At 34.3% G+C, this 20,826-nt stretch overlaps 1 protein-coding gene across 1 annotated transcript in view; it reads right to left on the bottom strand.

Annotated features, from left to right (window-relative positions):
- Positions 1-1,731: 1,731 nt before the first annotated feature.
- TMEM232 (transmembrane protein 232) overlaps positions 1,732-20,826 on the bottom strand; it is a 247,190-nt gene continuing 228,095 nt past the window's right edge. The window contains exons 12-13 of the mRNA XM_030927320.1: positions 6,751-6,844; positions 1,732-2,975 (exon numbers count right to left, since the gene is read on the bottom strand). Coding sequence (XP_030783180.1) covers positions 2,772-2,975; positions 6,751-6,844 — 298 coding nt within the window. The 3' untranslated portion in view covers positions 1,732-2,771. The remainder of the gene's footprint in view (positions 2,976-6,750; positions 6,845-20,826) is intronic.

The raw sequence follows: 20,826 nt of genomic DNA, 5'->3' as shown, positions 1-20,826 counted from the left end.
GCCATACAATGTTCATTTATTTAACTAATGTCTTTCATCTCCAAACCCACCCTTGTTTTCTCTGCTTTGTGATGCTGAAGAACAGGAAGCACACAAGAGAAAGAGTTTCAGGATGAGAGGGAAGAAAACACCTGATTCTTCCAGTTTTCTTTCTCTTCCTGACAGTGTGGTTTCAGCAAGATACAAGTTGTTTCAGTTTTCAGTTTTTTCTGCACTCCCAGAACCAACTGTATTGTGCCCCCTCAAAAGTACCAGCAATAACTGGGCAATGTCTCCCCATCAGGGATCCGAGTCTGGCTGTATGAAGTGCCTTCTACATCCCTTAGATTTTAACAACGCAAACCTCTTCTCTCTGATTCTGTGGCTCCAAATGTGGTAGCAGTTTCCTGCAGCTACTGTTTCTGTTATTGCTATGCTCCCTTTCCATTTATTCCTTTGAACATAATTTCTTACATTAAATTCTCTCTGATAAAATGACTGACAGGTTTGTTTTCTTTCCTAATTGGCTTCTAAATGATATCACTCTTTACAAAAATTGTGTCAATTTTATAAACGAGTAAATGAAAATGAAAACGGGTTCAGTAACTTGCCTAATGTTCCGTGACTGGCAGAAAGCGTAACTAGAGTGTGATTCCAGAGCTACACCCCACAGTCTTTGCTAATATTGCAGACAGAATCAGCGAAATAGGAGAAACACCGTGAGAAAAATGCCTGTTGCCAAATATTAAGAATTTTAAAAATAATTTAAGAATAAAGGTGTCAGTATTCTAATTAATCATCTCTCTCCTCTTCTTTCTTTCTCCATATATCTAAAGATTTGTTTAGCTCCCTTCCAAATCACCACTATGACATAAAAAGGGTTACTTTAAAAAAGGCATGAATCCACAAGAAGAAAAGATAATAGCATGTTGGAAGTATTAAGATAATTGTGAAGTAAGAAAGAAGGTGAACAGGTAGAAATATGCTAAGCAGAGCAGAGAAAACATAAACCTAATTCTGCAGTGAGGCGGCCTTAAGGACCATGACTCAGAAATTGGAGATACCAGGTTTCTTTTACAAAGATGGTGCTGAAAAGAGCAGGATTTGTTGAAATTCTTGTAAGTAACAGTTAGATCTTCAGAGTCCCCTTACTAAAACTTACAGTTTAATTGTTATATCTTGCTACAAACCAATAAAATGATTACAAATTAGAAGGACGTTCAGAGTTTGGTAAGGCTCATGTCACTGATGGCTTTGATGAGAGAGAAGTTTGGACGGAAGGATGGGAGAAAATTGAAACCTCGATGGGTTTAGGAGTGAGTGATGAAGAGGGACTTAAGAGGAGATAGTGAATAGTTGATGGAACAAGATTTTTGAAGGGATAAGATTTGGAGAAAAGGGACTGGCTGGTCTTCTATAGATTTTTTTTTTTTTTTTTTTTTTTTTCACAAGTGAAGAAATCAAAGATGGAGGAAGGTATTTGGAAAGGCATATTGGGAGATATTTCTAGGAATTTTCATAGTCTCCATGTAAGACCACAACGGTAAGATAAAAGGTTTAGAAAGAGAAATGTAAGTTTGAATTAGCTATACAGGAAATCAAAACAGCAACCTACATGCAACATTTTTCTGCCATCTGTTATTGTTATTTTAAACAAAGAATGATACCTGAATTCACATAATATAGGTCACAAACTTTGGTCCATGGATCAAACTTAATTTGAAAATATGCTATTAAAAATTATTGTCAACATTTGGTTACTTAGCTTTTTTTTTGAAAAGTAATCCCATTTAAAAGCTTCTTGAAAGACTGAAGGATTTTACAATACTGACATACATTTTAGAATGCAACCAAAGTGGTGGGAAATTTCTCTAGATAGGATAGGTATTCCTTAGCCGGCTTCACTAATTTATGTTTCCTTTCTGACCTGGTAGTCATTTGGGTTTGACACCCCTGATAAAGTCCCTGTCTCTTGAGTATCACCAAGTCACCTGTGTGAAACTGAGGTATGATTATTATCTATATTTTTCAGTTTTCAGGAAAGGAATATAAGACATCACAAAAACTCCACCCTGTTACTGTTACTCATAGGTTCCGAACTTCAGGTGAAGTGAAGTTCCATTTCTAAAATAACTCCTATCTGTACGAATGTTTTCAACAGTTACTCCTGGACCTTCCAGGATCATACAAATTCATTCTCATAAACTCACAGAACAGAGTAAAACCAGCATCTCTCAAGAGTCCCCTCTGGCATCTGTTAAAGATCAAGCCAATCAGTCTAAGATGACCAGACCTTCTGGATTCAAATCTCTGAAATAGGGTTTGTTTGGTTTGGTATAAATTGATTATAAAATGCCAATCAAGTAAGATGCCATAATATTTTTATTTGAATAATAGTAATTACAGGATTGTTAGCTTATGCTCATTCTGTTTTCAAGAAATAATTCTTGTATGGTGACTCATTAATTAATTTGTAATGAATTTCCATCTAACTGTTTGATGAACATCAATGTTCTGCGAATCAGTTATCAAGTATGCTGTACAATCATGAGATAAATGTCAGTTGAGAAAACTACTACATGTAGTCTTGGAAATTTTTGACTAGTGAAATCACTTCATTCAAGTGTGATTAAAAGTTGGTCATTAATTTAGAACTAAGAAATAACTATTAAACAGCTTGTATCAGGATAACAAGTTCTTTCTAAACAATACCTCAATTTAATGACAAGAAGTTCTCTTACTATGTAGTTATCTTGGTATTTTTCATGCTATGTATTTCTGCCATGTAGACCTCAATTTTGGGAGGTGGCATTTTCTTTTCTAATTACTTCCTTCCTGTACGGAAGCTCATAGGGCTTAGTTTGCTTATGTAGTTTCTCTTCTCTTTTCTTCATAACTTCTTGAAAGTGTTTTTTCTCTGCTAACTTTTTATCTTTAAGTTCTTGAGCCTTGCATATTGCATCTTCTTTTTCACGGATCTTTAGCTCTTCCTGCCACTGTTACAGAGAGAAAATGTCATTCACATATGATTTTCCATTAAAAAAATGCGTATCAATTAAGCTGCTCAAAATGCAGATTCTTATATCCAATTATACTTTAGTTTTTTCCATGACATTCCTCAAAAATTTTATGTCTACCACACTGGCAAAACATATGTATCACCTATTAGAATGCATGTAAATCCCACAAAACAGAATTTCCTCAATATATTTAAAGATAAAAAAATCATTAAAAAGAAGACATTATAGGTTTTATATTTCTGTATTCCAAATGGTTTTACTTTCTTCATCAATATTGGTATTTATATGACAGCATGAGTTATAAAATGAAGAACCAGGTGAAAGCAAAAGAGAAAGAAAAAGATACAGAAAATACAAATTAAACAGAAAGGCAAAAACTCTAATACTACTCTCTATGAAGTTAAAAATGAAATTAATGGTCAGGTAAATGCATACTATGCAGAAGACCAGTAAAAAATCTCTAAAGAATTTATTTTAATTGGCCATGATAATATTTTCTTTTTCTTTTGCTTTCACTTAGTTTTTTACTTTATAACCCATGATGTCATGTAAATAGTAGTATATCTGAAGGCATGAGCCATAAGAATGAGTGACAAGTATTGTAAGTAATGATAATCAAACATCATCATGAAATATATATATATATATTTATAATATATAAATATATATATATAATTAGGAGGAACTTATTTTCTCTTCTAATACATTTGATGAAGGAAATGATGAAAACAGATGGTAAACACTTTATGCTGGGTAAAACATTCGGGGCAGAATGACTCCTAGTATGAAATATTGGAAATTCCTAAGGATACTGCCAATGCTGTCTTTTTGTCACCCTCAGCTCATGCATATACACAAATGATCAGTCTGAGATTAGCAACCCATTAATTAATTTATAGATTACTATATATACCAGTACTGTGAATCACAAATAACGTTTGTCATCTGGGATATTCAGATAATAAAAAGCAGAGCTAAACATCACAGTCCATAACATGTCACTCAGCTTTGACGAATGCGCTAAAATTTTGTAAAATGTTAATATACTCATATTACAGTAAACATTAAAAATAAAAGCATAATAATATCAAATCCATTATTTATTCCTAGTTGAGTTTTAATTACATAAGAAATATAAAAGTTAACTGTACTTATCTTAAGACTGTATTTATAATACAGTTATTACTCATACGTTTGGTTTCTCAGGAACCAGTCTTGCATAAAATATATCAGAAATTAAGGCAAAACCTCCAGAACAGTCAGGCACAGGCTAAAATTCATACTGTGGTTTAGTCTACAAGTTCTATGATACTCAACTATGACATATTATTTTTCTCATATAATAAACTAATAATCTAGTTGTTTAAGGAAATTACCAATTTTATGAGCATAGAAGTTATAGGTGGTATAATAATGACAGTATCCATAAACAAAGAGCACTAATCTATCCTATAGGAAAGATTTCAATAGATCTCATTATTTTGTTTTTTAAATTGTGAAAAATCAAAAGACAGTTAATTCTTAAGAACTGCCAGTAAGTTAAAATTCTTGGTTTCCCAAACAGCATGTATAAAAGCATCAATACATATAAAAGCAGCCAAGAAGGGGTAACATATCATCACTCTCCAGAAGACAGCTCTTCCCCCTTTCCCCCTTCTTAGAATTTGTAATGGCTGAAATTCACCATAACCTCAAAATCCTTCTTTTCATTAGGCTTAGGAAAAAGCATACTTTCTTTTTGTCTCTGGTGACCATGACAACAGTTCACCTTGGGTAAATAATTGTATTTTTTGACTTTATATGCCATTATTATTGTCTGTTGTGGTAGCTAGGAGGATGCAAAAAAAAAAAAAAATAGATATGTTTGAAATCTATGGGAAGTGGAAGCACCATTTACTGCTTTATTCAACTTATTCACTCAGTGATTCAATGATCATGCTATGGAATACTAGCAATGTATAAGGTACCTTAATATCTCCCGAGCAATGAGGTATATTTTCTATTCCCTGCATATGATAACCCCTCAACAAAAGTATGTTGGCTTAGAAGGATAATTATATCTGTAGCTGAGGGGATGTGTTTTTGTTCTTTGTCAATATTGCAGATCCCACCCTCCCACTTCTAATTCTGGTTAGGAATCAGAAGCCAAGAACTTGAGCAGCTATGAAAAAGTGGAAAGGAAAGTAGATTTGGAGTAGGGAAATCTGTTTTTGTGCATAGACTCATTTACTTAAAACATTGAACAAGTAACTGAATTGTAAGCAAGTTTGTTCTCCTTTTTGGTAAATGTTTTACAGGGTTGTAAGGATTAAATTAACTACTGTAAGAGCATTTTGTGAAGCATAAAGTATAAGTACAAAGCACTATGACTACACCCATCTGAAAAGAAGTGGTATATACATGAATACTGAAAATATATAACATTCAGAGACAATTCAATAAACCTTCCAAAATCAGTACTATGAATTACTAGTTTATTAGGCTATCCACACATTAAACAATTTGGATCTGTAAGTTTTCAAGCATATTTTTGAAAAAGATTTATTTATCCTTCTTTAGCTACAATATAAGCAGGCTCATGGCAGTGATTACTTGGATAATGGTTACACCCTTGGAAAAAGGAAAAGATAATGCACGGTTGTTAGGAGCTATCTCTGTATCTCTGTCATTCATAATACTCTCTTCTTTTTCTTTAGCCCTAGACAGACCAAAGTAGATATTTATACGTGTGTGTGTGTGTGTTTGTGTATGTGATGTTGGCAAATTTCTATCTCTTATAATTTCTTCTAGATAATTCAGTTGAAGTAATGAGTAGGAAAATATAGATGTTGAAATTTATAAGCCATTTGAAATTTTTGAAGATTACCTGTACATATATTGGTTTAACAAAAACTTTATTAGTGAATAACAGAATATTGCAGCTCTCATTTTGTCATTTCAAGGTATCAGTCAGTCTCCAAAGCCCAATATTTATAGCTGTTGCTAGAGTGGCTTAATTACTAGTGATGTGGTAAAAACTATTTAATGTGATCAGTAAATAAAATAATCTCTTCACAAGATTACTACTTAAAAGTAGTGTGAAAAACTTAATTGTTACTATAATTGCAATATGAGAGATAATATTGAACTACTGTTGATAAAATTAAGTGCATTATGTATGCCATATATTTTATTCAAAGAAAAAAACAGAAAATAAGTATTTTCTCTCATACTTTAATTCTGCTCCTGAAAAAAACTAGGCATAAAAGGATGTGTATTTGGTAGTAAATTATCAACTAAATATAGCACAATGAATTGAAGTGTCTTCTGTGAATAGTCTTGTATTGCCACTGCTTTTTAAACTCACATTAAGAACAAAGTGATTAACAGTCTTTCTGATCTGCCAAGGGTAAAGAACGGTCACTGAAAATTGAGCCAAAAGATTTTTGTCCCGTTATTAGAACTACACTGTAGAAGAAACCAGTTTCAGTGTTCAATATAAGATTCTTGTCACAAGAAATCAGTACTAATTCAGAAAACAGGATTAGGCTAGTATTTTACAAATGACAGAAGGTCAAATTTTCTGTGACCCAATGAAGACACTAAGGTGTACAGATAACATAGTGAGATATAATTCAGTTTGGCAAACCAATCATGGCTCTACTTTTAAATTTCACATATTAAGGTTTCAGTTTCAGAACTACATTTTATAATTTAAAGTGCTTTTAAAGAACAAGGCTTTTGCTGCTAGTTAAAAAAAAATCAGTCTTACGTGATGGTCAATGATTTTTGCCAACTCTTTATCTGCCTTGGTGAAGAAATCTGGATATGGAAACATGGGAATTTCTGATACAGAAGGATGTTCCCTTCAAAAGAGCACAAGAACAAATCCAACATTAGTTTAGGTACTCCTATTCCCCAGAAATAGAATTCCAAGTCATAATTTATTATCAAGCATTTTGATTCTTCATTGTTAACATAAAGTATTTACTTTGTGTAGACTGTGGTATGTTAGCTTTTAGGTTTTGTAAGCCATCTTGGGTCAATAAAACTGACAATTTTGAGGGTAGGACATGACATACAGGATGATTTAAGTGACCGTCCCCTCCACAACCCTGGAAGTTCTGGTGGAAGCCTAAGCCTAAGAATTTGTTCTAAGATATGCTGAAAAAATGATGTGACTTCAATACATTTCCAAAGTCTTTGTATTACTACGGGTGGAATTTTGGTAGACAGATTAGCATAGTTCAATGAAATTGTTGGTAGTACAAAGCTGGGCCTCAAACTAAGGGAGACTTGCTGTTAAATTATCCACATAATTATTGTATTATTAAAGTTATGAAGAAATTGTGTGAATCCAGGAACACTTAGAGTAATAAGACGGTAATAGAAGGTGGTTTTGAGAGTGGGAATGTGCGAGTAAAAGAGAAAGTCTTAGGGAAGAGCCTAAAAAGAGGCAGCCAGTGAGAAATTTCCATATTCAAAAAAATCTAGTCAATTTTTAAGACTAGAACTAATTTATTTCTGGTTTCTGCCTTTCCCAATCCAGTGTACTCTACATTCTTGACACACCACAGTCCCCTCATTTCATCAGGTTCTGTTGGTCTATACTGCACTAAGACTTCTCAAATCTCCACCATCACTTCCCTAGACCAAGCCACCATAATCTCTCACCTGGATGAAGCCTTCATGTTCAGAATTCTCACATCCCCCATTCCTTACCCACTTTACTCTTGTCTCTATACAGTAGGCAGAATTGTTTTCAAAACACAAAGTGGATCATGTCAGTCTCCTACATCAAACTGTTCATTATTTCTCCATTCGCTTTAAGATTAAGATTACATTTATTAAGGAAACTTGAAGTAAACTGTGCATTTGTTAAAGTGGTTTTGCCTGGTTTCTCCAGACTTATTTATTTCCTTTACTTGCTTGGGTCTATGTATCCCTAATGCACAGGCTTTCTTGCAGTTGCTGGAATGTATGTCGTTCCATCCCACTGTTGCTTGTTTTCACATGCTGTCATTTCTTTCTCTAATGCCTTTCTCTTTCTCCTTCTTCTACCCCTGCTGCAGGGCTGGTTAATGCCTACTCACCCTTCAGCTCTCAGTTCAAGCTCATTACCATAGCTCTCAATCTACCATGGCTATTTCCTTCCTTATACTTACTTCAAGTTGTAATTTTACATTTATCATGTCCCTGTGTGAGTTTTATGTTTTCCTGACTAGAGTATGAGCTACACGATCATGGGGACTTTTGCCTGTTTGCTTACCATTATTTCCTCAGTGCCCAACACAGTGCCACTAGATATTCAATGAATGTTTGTATGTTTGCTGAATGATTAAATGAATAAATGATAACTATGATATGCTTTAATACTCTTTATTTTCCAAGCCATCAATAAGAGTCTACCACACAACACTCTTATGTTAGTGGAGTAGTATCCAGTATTGCAAATGGAGGGCAATCTCAGGAGACACGCTGAGAGTAGAGTTGACGGTAGGAGTTCAAAAGGAAACAATGGAAGTTACAGGCAACCAGGAAAAATGGAGCCCTCTCCAACTGAATAATATTCAGAAACTTTGTGTGGCAGAAAAGCACTAAGCTTCTTAATGCATGCAGAATAGGGCCTTTAGTCATTCTATTAAAGTACTGTATTACAGAAAAATATGATCCTAGAAAGCTGGAAAATTAGGGGACATGTAGGGGGTGACAACTGATTTAACTAAATTCATTTCGTGAAATTTGGGCAGTTTTGATATTCAAAGAATTGTGCCAAATGCTAAAAAAAAAAAAAAAGATAAAACAGAATCTTAAAATCATTTTAAGGTTAAAAGTGTTCAAGCAAATTGCCTAAAATTTTTTCTTGAACAAGAAGTGTTAAATTTTTAAAAATGTAGGCAACGTAGTATCAAAAGACCTTTAACACAGGAAAAATAAATGGATATGCTTATACATCTGTGATTTCTTAGTTACCTCAGTTGAATTTTGTGGTAGAAAATAAAAATTTATAGAGAACATAATGAAAGATAACATGAGACATGAGAGAAGTAAACATTCAGGGATAGAAACAGAAAAAAATATAGCAAAATGTCTAAGCATATGGGCTCTGTACTTAGACAAATCTCAAAGCAAATTTTGGTTCTACCACTTAGTGTTATTTAATCCCTCTGTTCTTCAGTTTCTTCATCCTTTAATATCGAAAAATAATAGCACCTGCCTTATTATGTTTTCACAAGGAATAAGAAGGAATTAGATATAAATCGAACACTAAACAAGTTTCAGCTGCAATTGCTTTATCATCTTCATTGTCAAAAGAATTCAGAGGAAAAAGCCATGGTGTTTAGCTGGTATTATTGATAATAAGAAAAAGGAATGGAGGACTAAACAATTTTGTCAGCATTAAATGAGATATAGAATTTTGACATTTGAAGTTAAATGAACAGTAGAGAGAAACTTTTTAAGAAAGATGGTATACTAGTTTCCTAGGGCCACTTTAACTAATTACCACAAACTAGGAGGCTTAGATAAACAGAAATTCATTCTATCATAGTTCTGGAGGAAAAAAAATTCTAAAAGTGTTAGCAGCCTTGGATACTCCAGCAGCTTTGGGGAAAAATTTATTCCTTGCTACTCTCAGCTTCTAATGACTGTTGGTTCTTTGGTATTCCTGGGCTTGTAGACACTTCACTCCTGTCTCTCTCTCTATCTCCACATGGCTTTTTCCTTCTGTGACTCTGGGTGTCTTCTACTGTTCTGTTTCTTACAATGACATTTAAGGTTTTATTTTTAGTGTTTTGGGGTACACAGTAGGTGTATATATTTATGGGGTACATGAGATATTTTGATACAGGCATGCAGTGCATAATAATCATATCATAGAGAATGGGTTATACATACCCTGAAGCATTTATCCCTCGTGTTATAAACAACCCAATTACACTTTTTAAGTTATTTTAAAATGTACAATTAAGTTATTCTTAACTATAGTCACTCCATTGTGCTGTCAAATAGTAGATCATATTCATTCTTTCGATTTTTTGTACGCATTAACCATTCCTACCTTTTCCCCGTCCACCTACTTTCCTTCCCAGCCCTGGTAACAATCCTACCCTCTATGTCTATGAGTTCAATTGTTTTGATAGTATAAGGACATGTTTTATAAGAATACTGTCATTGAATTTAAGGTCCACAAGAGCAAGGTGGCCTTAAGATTCCCCTCAGTTTCCCTAAACTTTAGACAGGCCTCTGTCCTCCCCTTTCTTAGCACAATATTCACTTTGGAAAACTTTCAATTGTAAATTTTCTGTCTGCCCTTTTGAAATATAAATATTCTCCCATCCTCTTGGTAGTTTTATAACACAGGAATTTCTTGCTCAATGACCTGGAGCCATCTCTTTGAAAGGTATCCTCAAGGAAGATAGCCACCATCTGCCCAGTCTCTGTGGGAGGTCTAGGAGCCTAACTTAGTTAAGTGACAAACAGTAAATGCATCACATTGACCTAAAAACATGAATCAACATACTTTCTAATGTGCTCCAGTATGTTTCCACTAGCTAACCCCAGCACTTACACATCCTCCTCCATTGCAATAGTCTTGAATAAACTCCTCTTTGGCTGTTTAAGTTGTCCAGTACAACTTTTCTTTGACACATTATAATTCAGGATAATCTCATCTCGAGACCCTTAATTACATCTACAAAAACTGTCTCTCCAAAGAAGGGAACATTTATAGGTACAAGGGGTTAAAACTTAGTCATATCTTTTGGGAAAAACAATTAAACCTGCTATAGATGACAAAACAGGAACAAAGATTCAGGAAAATAAAATAAATAACTCATTTCAGAAAACATATGTAGATTGAGATGGCTGGGACTGAGACTACACTGAAGTGAAGAGGTGGTGACTAATTTATTCATTTGTTCAAACATTTATTTGCAAGAGGATGTTATTATTAGGAGTGGGAAAACATAATAAGAGGAAAAATCTTAGATTCTTCTCTCCAGAAACTTGAAGTTCACATGGGGGAAGACATATAAACAGACATTCATGGTACACTGGGAAAATGGCTGCAAAATATGTTTCTTTGGAGTAGAAAGGTGGGGAGCTGGCATCATTTAACTTAGTCTGAGAGTGGGTAAGAGAGATCTACCTGGATGGATTATGCATGATTATCCCAATAGGATGATTACTAGAGTCATGGAAAGATACCTATAGGACATGTTCAGTTTCTTTAACAGTTCAAGGATGAGAAATGTGCAAAGATATTTACAAGAAAAGGGGGGATAATGTATTTCTTTATGCAGAATTACGGTTTTTCAAGTCTCCAAAGCTCTCCTGAAGACATACTGGTAAAAAGTGAGCGTCCCGTTAGGCAGGAGATATTCCCCAGGAGCAGGAGGCATGCATAGGTTTCAGGCCTCTCTATTCCTACATCTCACACTCCGACCTCAGATCTGGCATGGAAGCATCAATTGAGCAGATAAAATATTGTTTTTATCTCAGGAAAACTACATTAACCATTGGAATTATCCAATGAGGAGAAGATATTTTATCAATTAAACAAACCCTAGAACTCTGTTGTTACTTAACAACTGAACGACCTCCCCACTTATCCCACTTTCTGAGGAAAATTGGGTACCATAGACTCATTGGTTGGTATGGTTTTTCTCAGTATATGTATTCTCCTTTTTGAGATTCATCATAGATGAATGATCTCTCACTGATTTCAAACACAACTTGCTCCAATTAATTGTGTACATTGTCTGGAAGCTTATCTTATTATTTGGCTACTAGAACCTTTTCTTTAGCTAACTTTGTCTTAGTTCTAATTGCAATTTCTTCCGATGAAGGCCTTTCTGAAGACAACAAGAAGTCCATGATATAGACACTGTCCATGGAGCCTTGATTTCTTTTAGAAGAGAATGATAGTAGAAACCTGAATCTGGAATATATGGTGATATATTGGATGATTCCTCAAAACTTTTGGAGTTAAGAGGAGTGATATCAGAAAAAAAAAAACTACTTAAATCATTCTAATAGCATAAGAAAAATCATCTTATATCAAAATACCATGAGTTCATGTTATTTTTGATTAAATTAACTTTCTTTTTAACTTTCTCTAAGAACTTATTGCTCAAAGTTTTCTCTCATTTAATTAGCTTTGTGGTATTATACTAAAGAGGGTCAATCATACTATGTATTGAAGTTGCACAAACCATCTCCAATACTTAGAGGTTTCCTTTTTTTGTTGTTCTCAGAGCCCAAATAGGTTAATATTCAAATTGTCACCTTACTACTATTACTGAAGCAATAATTACTTGAAAGGAAAATAAATTCCTTCCTCTCTTTAAGGTAAATTTAAAATATATGCAGTTTCAAAAGAGCTACTATTTCAGATAGAATAACATAAAATCACCAAACAATAGCAATAGAAGTTACAATACATACAAATAAATGCCTTTGAGGGTTTCTAAAAACATGTTTTTGTTTTCCTCTAAAATTTCACTTAGTTATTTTTCCATGGTCACTAGTGTCATAATCATCGATCATGGGAATTTTTAGGTTAAATTCTGATTTATTATAAACATTTGAATAAATATAATCTCAGTATTGTATTAAATACAATTTTCAATAACCTTTAGGATTTCTGTTTGTCACTAAAGTGAGTAGCTTGCAGCAGATCAACAACCTGACAGATAACAATTGCTACGAGAGCCAAAGATTATTTTAAAAAATCTGTGTAAAAGCATTCATGATACATTAAGCAACAGGATGTGAAAGGCCAAAATATCAGAGAAGAGAGACCTGGAGAAGTAAGGAGCTGCAAAATATACTTCTGCTTAGAGCATTTCTCCCTTTATTTTATAGAGTGAAAAGTGAAAAATCTAGGCAGAGAAATTTTGATTAGAACTTGAGAAGCCAGGAGAGTACTTGGCAATCTTACAGGGTTGAAAAAGCAAAAAAGAGTTTAGAGCTGCCAAGGTAGCCAGGACTTGAAGGATCAAGCTCAAGAGAAGTGAGCACCACACACACCACTAAGTTTCCCCCCAGGAATTTTCTAAATTATTAAACTGAGAAGGCTAAGAAGCCAAGCAAAGAAGTCACCAACAAGCAGAGTGGAATTTTCAGAAACTTTACAGTTTCTGAAAATTTGGGGCTCAAGTCTACAAAACTAGAGAGACCTTGATGAACATCTCAGGCTCTCCTTTGGGACTCCTGAAAATTTACACTCTGGTGTTATGTTTGAATCACATGTAGATTTAACTTAAAAGTTAGATAATCCTGGAGTCAGTTCAGCTCCTGGTTAGATGAAAATGCTCTGCCATCAATCAAGATGCGTAGCAGAAGAAGGTGAACTCTCTCTCTCTGCTGTGCATAGTATGCACCCGGAGTTTTTGTCATTTTTAATACAAAAGATCCAGAATTCAATAAAAAATGATAAGGCATACTGGGCAAATCTCATACACAGAAGGTTTATATTGGAGTTATAAATATGGATTTAAAATAACTATGATAAATATATTTAAATAAATAGCCAGGTGAAGAATTTTGCCAGAAAACTGGAATCTATCTTAAAATTCACATATTACTTATAGAATTGACAAAAAAAAAAAAAAAAAAAAAAAACAGTAAGTGAAATTAAGAAGTTCGTAGGTGTATAGAACAGCAGATTAGACATAGCAGAAAAGAAGATTGGTGAAATGGAAGATAGGGAAACAGAAATATCTAGGCTGAAGCAAGGGAAAAACAGGCAGAATATATAGAAAAGAACAGAAGAGACATATATGAGAATGTTCCTAGCAGCATCGTTTGTATAGTATAAAATGAGAAGTAAATCAAATATTTACCAATAGTTCAAGGGATGAATTTTGGTAGCTTTATAAAATGGAAATACTTTAAGTATCTAAAAACTTTAAATACTTTAGCTACAATAAGTGAAGTCTAGATACAACCACATAGAATAGTTTGAGCACAAATTTTTATTTTTATTTTTTGAGATGGAGTCTTGCTCTGTCACCTAGGTTGGAGTGCAGTGGCAGGATCTCAGCTCACTGCAAGCTCCGCCTCCCAGGTTCATGCCATTCTCCTGCCTCAGCCTCGCTAGTAGCTGGGACTACAGGCACCTGCCACTGCGCCTGGCTAATTTTTTGTATTTTTAGTAGAGATAGGGTTTCACCGTGGTCTCGATCTCCTGACCTCGTGATCCACCCGCCTCGGCCTCCCAAAGTGCTGGGATTACAGGGGTGAGCCACTGTGCTCGGCCAAATTTTTTTTTTTTTTTTTTTTACAGAAGTAGAGAGGTTGATGTGCAGATACAAGCAATCCATCCAGAGAACTCCTGTGAGATACTATATAAGGTCACCATTCCCATGGCAAATAGTCATCAGATTATCCAAGGTCAAAAAGAAAGAATATTTTTATATTTTATACCTTTTTAAAGGTAGATAGCAAAAAGGGTCATATTGCCTGTAAAGAGAAACCCATCAGACTCACAGAACACTTATTAGCAGAATCCTTACAAACCAGAAGATACTTTTAGTATTCTGAAAGAAAATAAATGCCAGCGAAGAATTTCAAATCCTGCCAAACTGAGCTTCATGAACGAAGGAGAATGAAGTTTTTCCCAAACATGCAATTTCTTTTTTTTTTTTTTTTTTTTTTTTTTTTTTTTGAGACGGAGTCTCGCTCTGTCGCCCGGGCTGGAGTGCAGTGGCCGGATCTCAGCTCACTGCAAGCTCCGCCTCCTGGGTTTACGCCATTCTCCTGCCTCAGCCTCCCGAGTAGCTGGGACTACAGGCGCCCGCCACCTCGCCCGGCTAGTTTTTTCTATTTTTTAGTAGAGACGGGGTTTCACGGTGTTAGCCAGGATGGTCTCGATCTCCTGACCTCGTGATCCGCCCGTCTCGGCCTCCCAAAGTGCTGGGATTACAGGCTTGAGCCACCGCGCCCGGCCCAAACATGCAATTTCTAAGGAAATTCATCACATCCTAACTGGCCCTCCAAAAAATGCTTAAGAGAGCTCTAAACATGGGAATGAAAGAATAATAATTGCTTCCACAAAAGCATATGCAAGCACATAGCCCACGGTCCCTACAAAGCAAGTACACAATTGAGACTACCACACAGCAAGCTAACAACACTATGAAAGGAACAAAACCTAACATTTCAATATAAATTTTGAAGACAAATAGCCTAAATGCTCCACTTAAAAGACAGAGTTGCAAATTGGATTAAAAACAAAACAGATACATTCTTCTGCTGTCTTTAAGAGACAGACCCATCTCACATACAATGATATGCATGGGTTCAAAGTAAAGGGATGAATAAAAAGATCCACCACACTACTGGAAAATAAAAAGGAGAAAGAGCTACTATTCTTAAATCAGATCAAATTAACTTTAAACCAACAACAGTCAAAAATGACAAAAAAGCATGACATAATGATAAAGGGTTCAATTCAACAAGAAGACTTAACTATCCTAAATATATATGCACCCAATATTGGAGCACCCAGCTTTATAAAACACTTACTTCTAGCCCTAAGAAAATACTTTGATAGCCACAAAATAATAGTGGGATACTTAAACACCTCACTGATAGAATTACATAGTTCATCAAGGCAGAAAACTAAGAAATTATAAATTTAAATTTGACACTTGACCAATTGGACCTAATGGACAACTACTGATTACTCCACCCAACAACCACAGAATGTACATGCTTCTCATCTGCATATGGAACATACTCTAAGATTGACCACACGCTCAATCATAAAGCAAGTCTCAATAGATTTTAATCAAAATTATATCAAGCATCCTTCTTGGACCACAGTGGAATAAAAAGCCAATACCAAGAAGAACTCTCAAAGCCATAGAAATACATTGAAACTAAACAACTTGCTCCCGAAGAACATCTGGGTAAACAACAAAATCAAAGTAGAAATAAAAAGTTCTTTGAATCAAATAAGAATAGAGACACAACATACCAAAACCTCAGGGATGCATCAAAAGCAGGAAAGTTTATATTGCTAAATGCCTACATCAAGAAGATAGAAAAATATCTAACTACCTAACCTCATACCTATAAGAACTAGAAACATAGGAACAAACTAAACCCAATTCTGTTTAGGATTTATGTTTTTCTGTTTAGGATTTATGTTTTTCTGTTTAGGGTTTATGTTTTAAGTTTTGAAGGATGTTCCTTTGATGCCTAGTTTATTGAGAGATTTTTTTATGAAGAGATGTTGGATTTTATCAAATGCATTTACTGAATTTATTGTTCAATGGTTATGATCAAATCGTTTTTAAATTTAATTCTCTTTATGTGATGAATCACATTTATTGACTTGCATATGTTGAACCATCTTGAATCCCAGGAATAAGGCCCACTTGATCATGGCGAATTAACATTTTGATGTGCTGCTAGATTCGGTTTGCTAGTATTTTGCTAAGGATTTTTCTATCTGTGTTCATCAGGATATTAGCCTGTAGTTTTCATTTTCTGTGATGTCTTTGCCAGATTTTGGCATCAAGATTATACTAGTATTGTAGAATGAATTACGGAGGTGTCCTTCCTCCTTGATTTTTTGGAATAGTTTAAAAAGAAACTAAAGTCAGGGCAGAAGAAAAGAAAATACAAGAAACCACAATAAAAGAAATAACTAAAATCAGAGCAGAACTAAATGTGATTGAGACCCCTCCCCCAAACATGCAAATAATAAATGAAACAAAAACTTGGTTCTTTGAAAGGATAAACAAGATTGATAGACCGCTAACTAGATTAAAAAAGAAAAGAGAGAAGATCCAAATAAGCAAAATCAGAAATGACAAAAGGTGACATTGCAACTGATCCCACAGAAACAGAAAAATGCTTAGAAACTACTATGAACATCTTTATGCACACAAACTAGATCTAGAGGAAATGAATAAATTCCTAGAAAAACAAAATCTCTCAAGATTGAACCAGGAAGAAACATAAATCCTAAACAGACCATTAAAAAGTTGAATCAGTAATAACAGTAATAAACCTACCAACCAAATAGCCCCGGACCAGGTGGATTTACAGCCAAATTCTACCAGACATACAAAGAAACTGGTACAAGTGCCACTGAAACTATTCCAAAAAATCAAGGAGGAAGGACACCTCCCTACCTCATTCTACAATACTACTATCATCCTGATACCAAAATCTGGCAAAGAGAAAAAGAAAACTACAGACTAATATCTCTGATGAACATAGACACAAAAATCCTCAGCAAAATACTAGCAAACCAAATGCAGCAGCACATCAAAATGTTAATTCACCATGATCAAATGGGCTTTATTCCTGGGATTCAAGATGGTTCAACATATGCAAGTCAATAAATGATTCATCACATAAAGAGAATTAAATTTAAAATTGATTTGGTCATAACCATTGATCAATAAATTCAGCCAATGCATTTGATAAAATCCAAAATTTTTTCATGAAAAATATCTCAACATACTAGGCATCAAAGGAACATCCCTCAAAACCCCCAGCCAGCAACATACTGAATGGGCAAAATTGAAAGCATTATCACTAAGAAGTGGAACAAGACAAGAATGTCCACTCTCACCACTCTGATTCAACTGGAAGTCTTAGCCAGAACAATCAGGCAAGAGAAAGACATAAACATCATTTAAGTAAGAAAAGAGAAAGTCAAATTATTTCTCTTCACTTATTAATATGACTCTTTATGTAGAAGACTTTTATGATTCCACTGGAAGGCTCCTAGACCTAATAAACAACTTTAGGAAAGTCGCAGGATATAACATAAATGTACAAAAATTAGTAGTGTTTACTTTACGTTTTTTAATGTTTAAATGTCACTTTTCCAACGTTTAAACTTTTACTTTTTGTGGGTATATACTAGTATATATACCTATGTGGTACATGAGATATTTTGTTACAGGCATGCAATATGTAATAATCACATCATGGAAAATGGGTTATACATCTTCTCAAGCATTTACCCTTAGATTGTGTTATCAACAATTCAAGTATGTAGAATTAAATAATTATTGAGTATATATCCCCTATTATGCTATCTAGTACTAGGTATTATTCATTCTTTCTAATTTTTGTACCCATTAATCATCCCCACTCCCCTCCCCCTGATTACCCCTCTACCCTTCACTACCTCCGGTAAACATCCTTCTATTCTTTATCTCCATGAGTTCAATTGTTTTGATTTTTAGATCCCACAAATGGTGAGAACATGTGATGTTTGTCTTTCTGTGCCTGGATTATTTCACCTAACATAATGAACTCCAGTTTCATCCATGCTGTTGCAAATGACAGGATCTCATTCTTTCTTATGACTGAATAGTACTCTATTGTGTATAAGAACAATATTTTCTTTATCCACTCATCTGTTGATGGACACTTGGGTTGCTTCTAAACCTTGGCTATTGTGAACAATGCTGCAACAAATGTGGGAGTGTAGATAACTCTTCTATATATGGATTTCCTATTTCTTGAGTATATATTCAGAAGTGAGATTACTGGATCATATGGTAGCTTTATTTTTAGTTTTCAGAGGAAGCTCCATAGTGCTCTCTATAGTAGTTGTATTAATTTACATTCCCACCAATACTTATGAGGGATCCCTTCTCTCCACATCCTCTCCAGCACTTGTTATTGCCTAATTTTTGGATAAAAGCCATTTTAACTGGAGTGAAGGGATAGCTCATTGTAGTTTTTGATTTGTATTTCTCTGATGATTAGTAGTGTTGTTGATCACCTTTTCATATGCCTGTTTGCTATTTGTATGTCTTCTTTTGAGAAATGTCTATTGAAATATTTTTTTCCATTTTAAATCAGATTATTAGAATTTTTCTATAGAGTTTTTTGATGTCCTTGTGTATTGTGGTTAGTAATGTCATGCCACATAGTAGTTTGCAAATATTTTTTCTTATTCTGTGAGTTGTCCCTTCACTTTGTTGACTGCTTCATTTGCTGTGCAGAAGTTTTTAAACTTTATACGATCCCATTTGTCTACATTTGCTTTGGTTGCCTGTGCTTGTGAAGGATTACTCAATAAATTTTTCCCTACACCAATGTACTGGAGAGTTTCCTCAATGTTTTCTGTTAGTAATTTCATAGTTTGAGGTATTAGACTTAAGTCTTTAACTCATTTTGATTTGATTTTTGTATAAGGCAAGAGATAGGGATCAAGTTTCATTCTTCTGTATATGGATATCCAGTTTCCCCAGAACCATTTATTGAAGAGAGTGTCTTTTCCCACAGTGTATTCCTGGCATCTTTATTGAAAATGAGTTCACTGTAGCTATGTGGATTTGTTTCTGGGCTCTCTGTTCCACTGGTCTATCTGTTTTTATGACACTACTGTGCTTTTTTGGTTACTATAGCTCTGTAGTATAATTTGAAGTCAGGTAATGTTATTCCTCGAGTTTTGTTCCTTTTGCTCAGAATGGGTTTAGCTATTCTGGGATTTTGTGATTCTACATAAACTTTAGAATTGTTTTTCATATTCCTGTGAAGAATGTCATTGATATACTCATAGGGATTGCATTGATCTGTAGACTGCTTTGGGTAGTATGGATGTTGTAACAATATTAATTCTTCCAATCCATGAACATGAAATATCTTTTCATCTTTTGTGTCTTTTTCAATTTTTTCATTAGTGTTTCATAGTGTTCATTGCCGAGATCTTTTACTTCTTTGGTAAATTCCTATGTATTTAATTTTATTTGTAGCTATTATTAATGGGATTGCTTTATTGATATCTTTTTCAGATGGTTCATTGCTGGCATATAGAAATGCAGTATACCCATGTAACAAGCCTCCACATGTAATCTAAATCTGGATCTAAAACAAAATTATAGGAAAAAACATACACTGTAATTTTATTTATAAATATTCAAAACAACATAAAACAATACAATTTTAAAGATGCATATATTTATGAAAGGCTATAAAGAAAAGCAACAAAATGAATTAAACATTTCAAGATAGTTGTTCCTTCTGTAAGGAAGGGAGAGCCAAGTGATTAGGGAAGGATATGAAAAGAGTTTCCAGTTTTAGTAATATTTATTTCTTAATCTGGGTGGTGAGAACTCTGGTGCTAGTTTTATTATATTATTATCATTACTACTAGTACATGCATATTATATACTTCATATATATTACACATTTAACAATTAAAAAGAAAAAATATAGGTAAGAAGCATATTTCAGTATGAATTAAATATGTTATGAAGCACCAGTTAGACTTCCATAGTAACTGCATAATTACCAAAAACAAGAGCTACAAAGGCACTTTTGTATAGGTAATTTGATGAATATGGAGAATAAGATCTTTAAGTGTAACATACAGTTATGACAAAATCCAGTCAGGCTGGCCATATATTGGGCTTGTTTCTTGTATGTAAATAGGCCAATATTAATTGCTTAAGAAATATCTCAGGTGCTATTACTCAAACTATCCTAAAGAATTTAATAAACTATTTACAAGAGGCTGGTAGTCCTGAGGGTTTTCAGTGGATAAGGTAGCATCTCTGTTGAGTCAGGCAGCACTATCTGAAGCTACTGTGTGGTCCCGCCCCCAGGCTTTCTAACATTTCTTGTATTAAAGTTTCTGGCCTCACAGGCTGGGGACACCAAGGAACTTGATCTCACTTCAATGTGCTTCAAGGCAGGGGTCTCTTGTTTTTCCCTTCTGGGCATTCAGTATTTTGAGTAAATTTTATTCAACTCCAAACCTGCTTTCTCATCTTCCCCTTTCTTAGGCTTTTTTTCTCCTATACCAACTGGGTTTGACACTACATCATATTCCTCTGATTGCCTTCATTCAACTTGACCAGTT

This window comes from Rhinopithecus roxellana, chromosome 3 (assembly GCF_007565055.1).
Source record: "Rhinopithecus roxellana isolate Shanxi Qingling chromosome 3, ASM756505v1, whole genome shotgun sequence".
Taxonomy (NCBI): domain Eukaryota; kingdom Metazoa; phylum Chordata; class Mammalia; order Primates; family Cercopithecidae; genus Rhinopithecus; species Rhinopithecus roxellana.
Note: the sequence above shows the minus strand (reverse complement) of the source record. Positions and strands in the feature narration are given on the sequence as shown.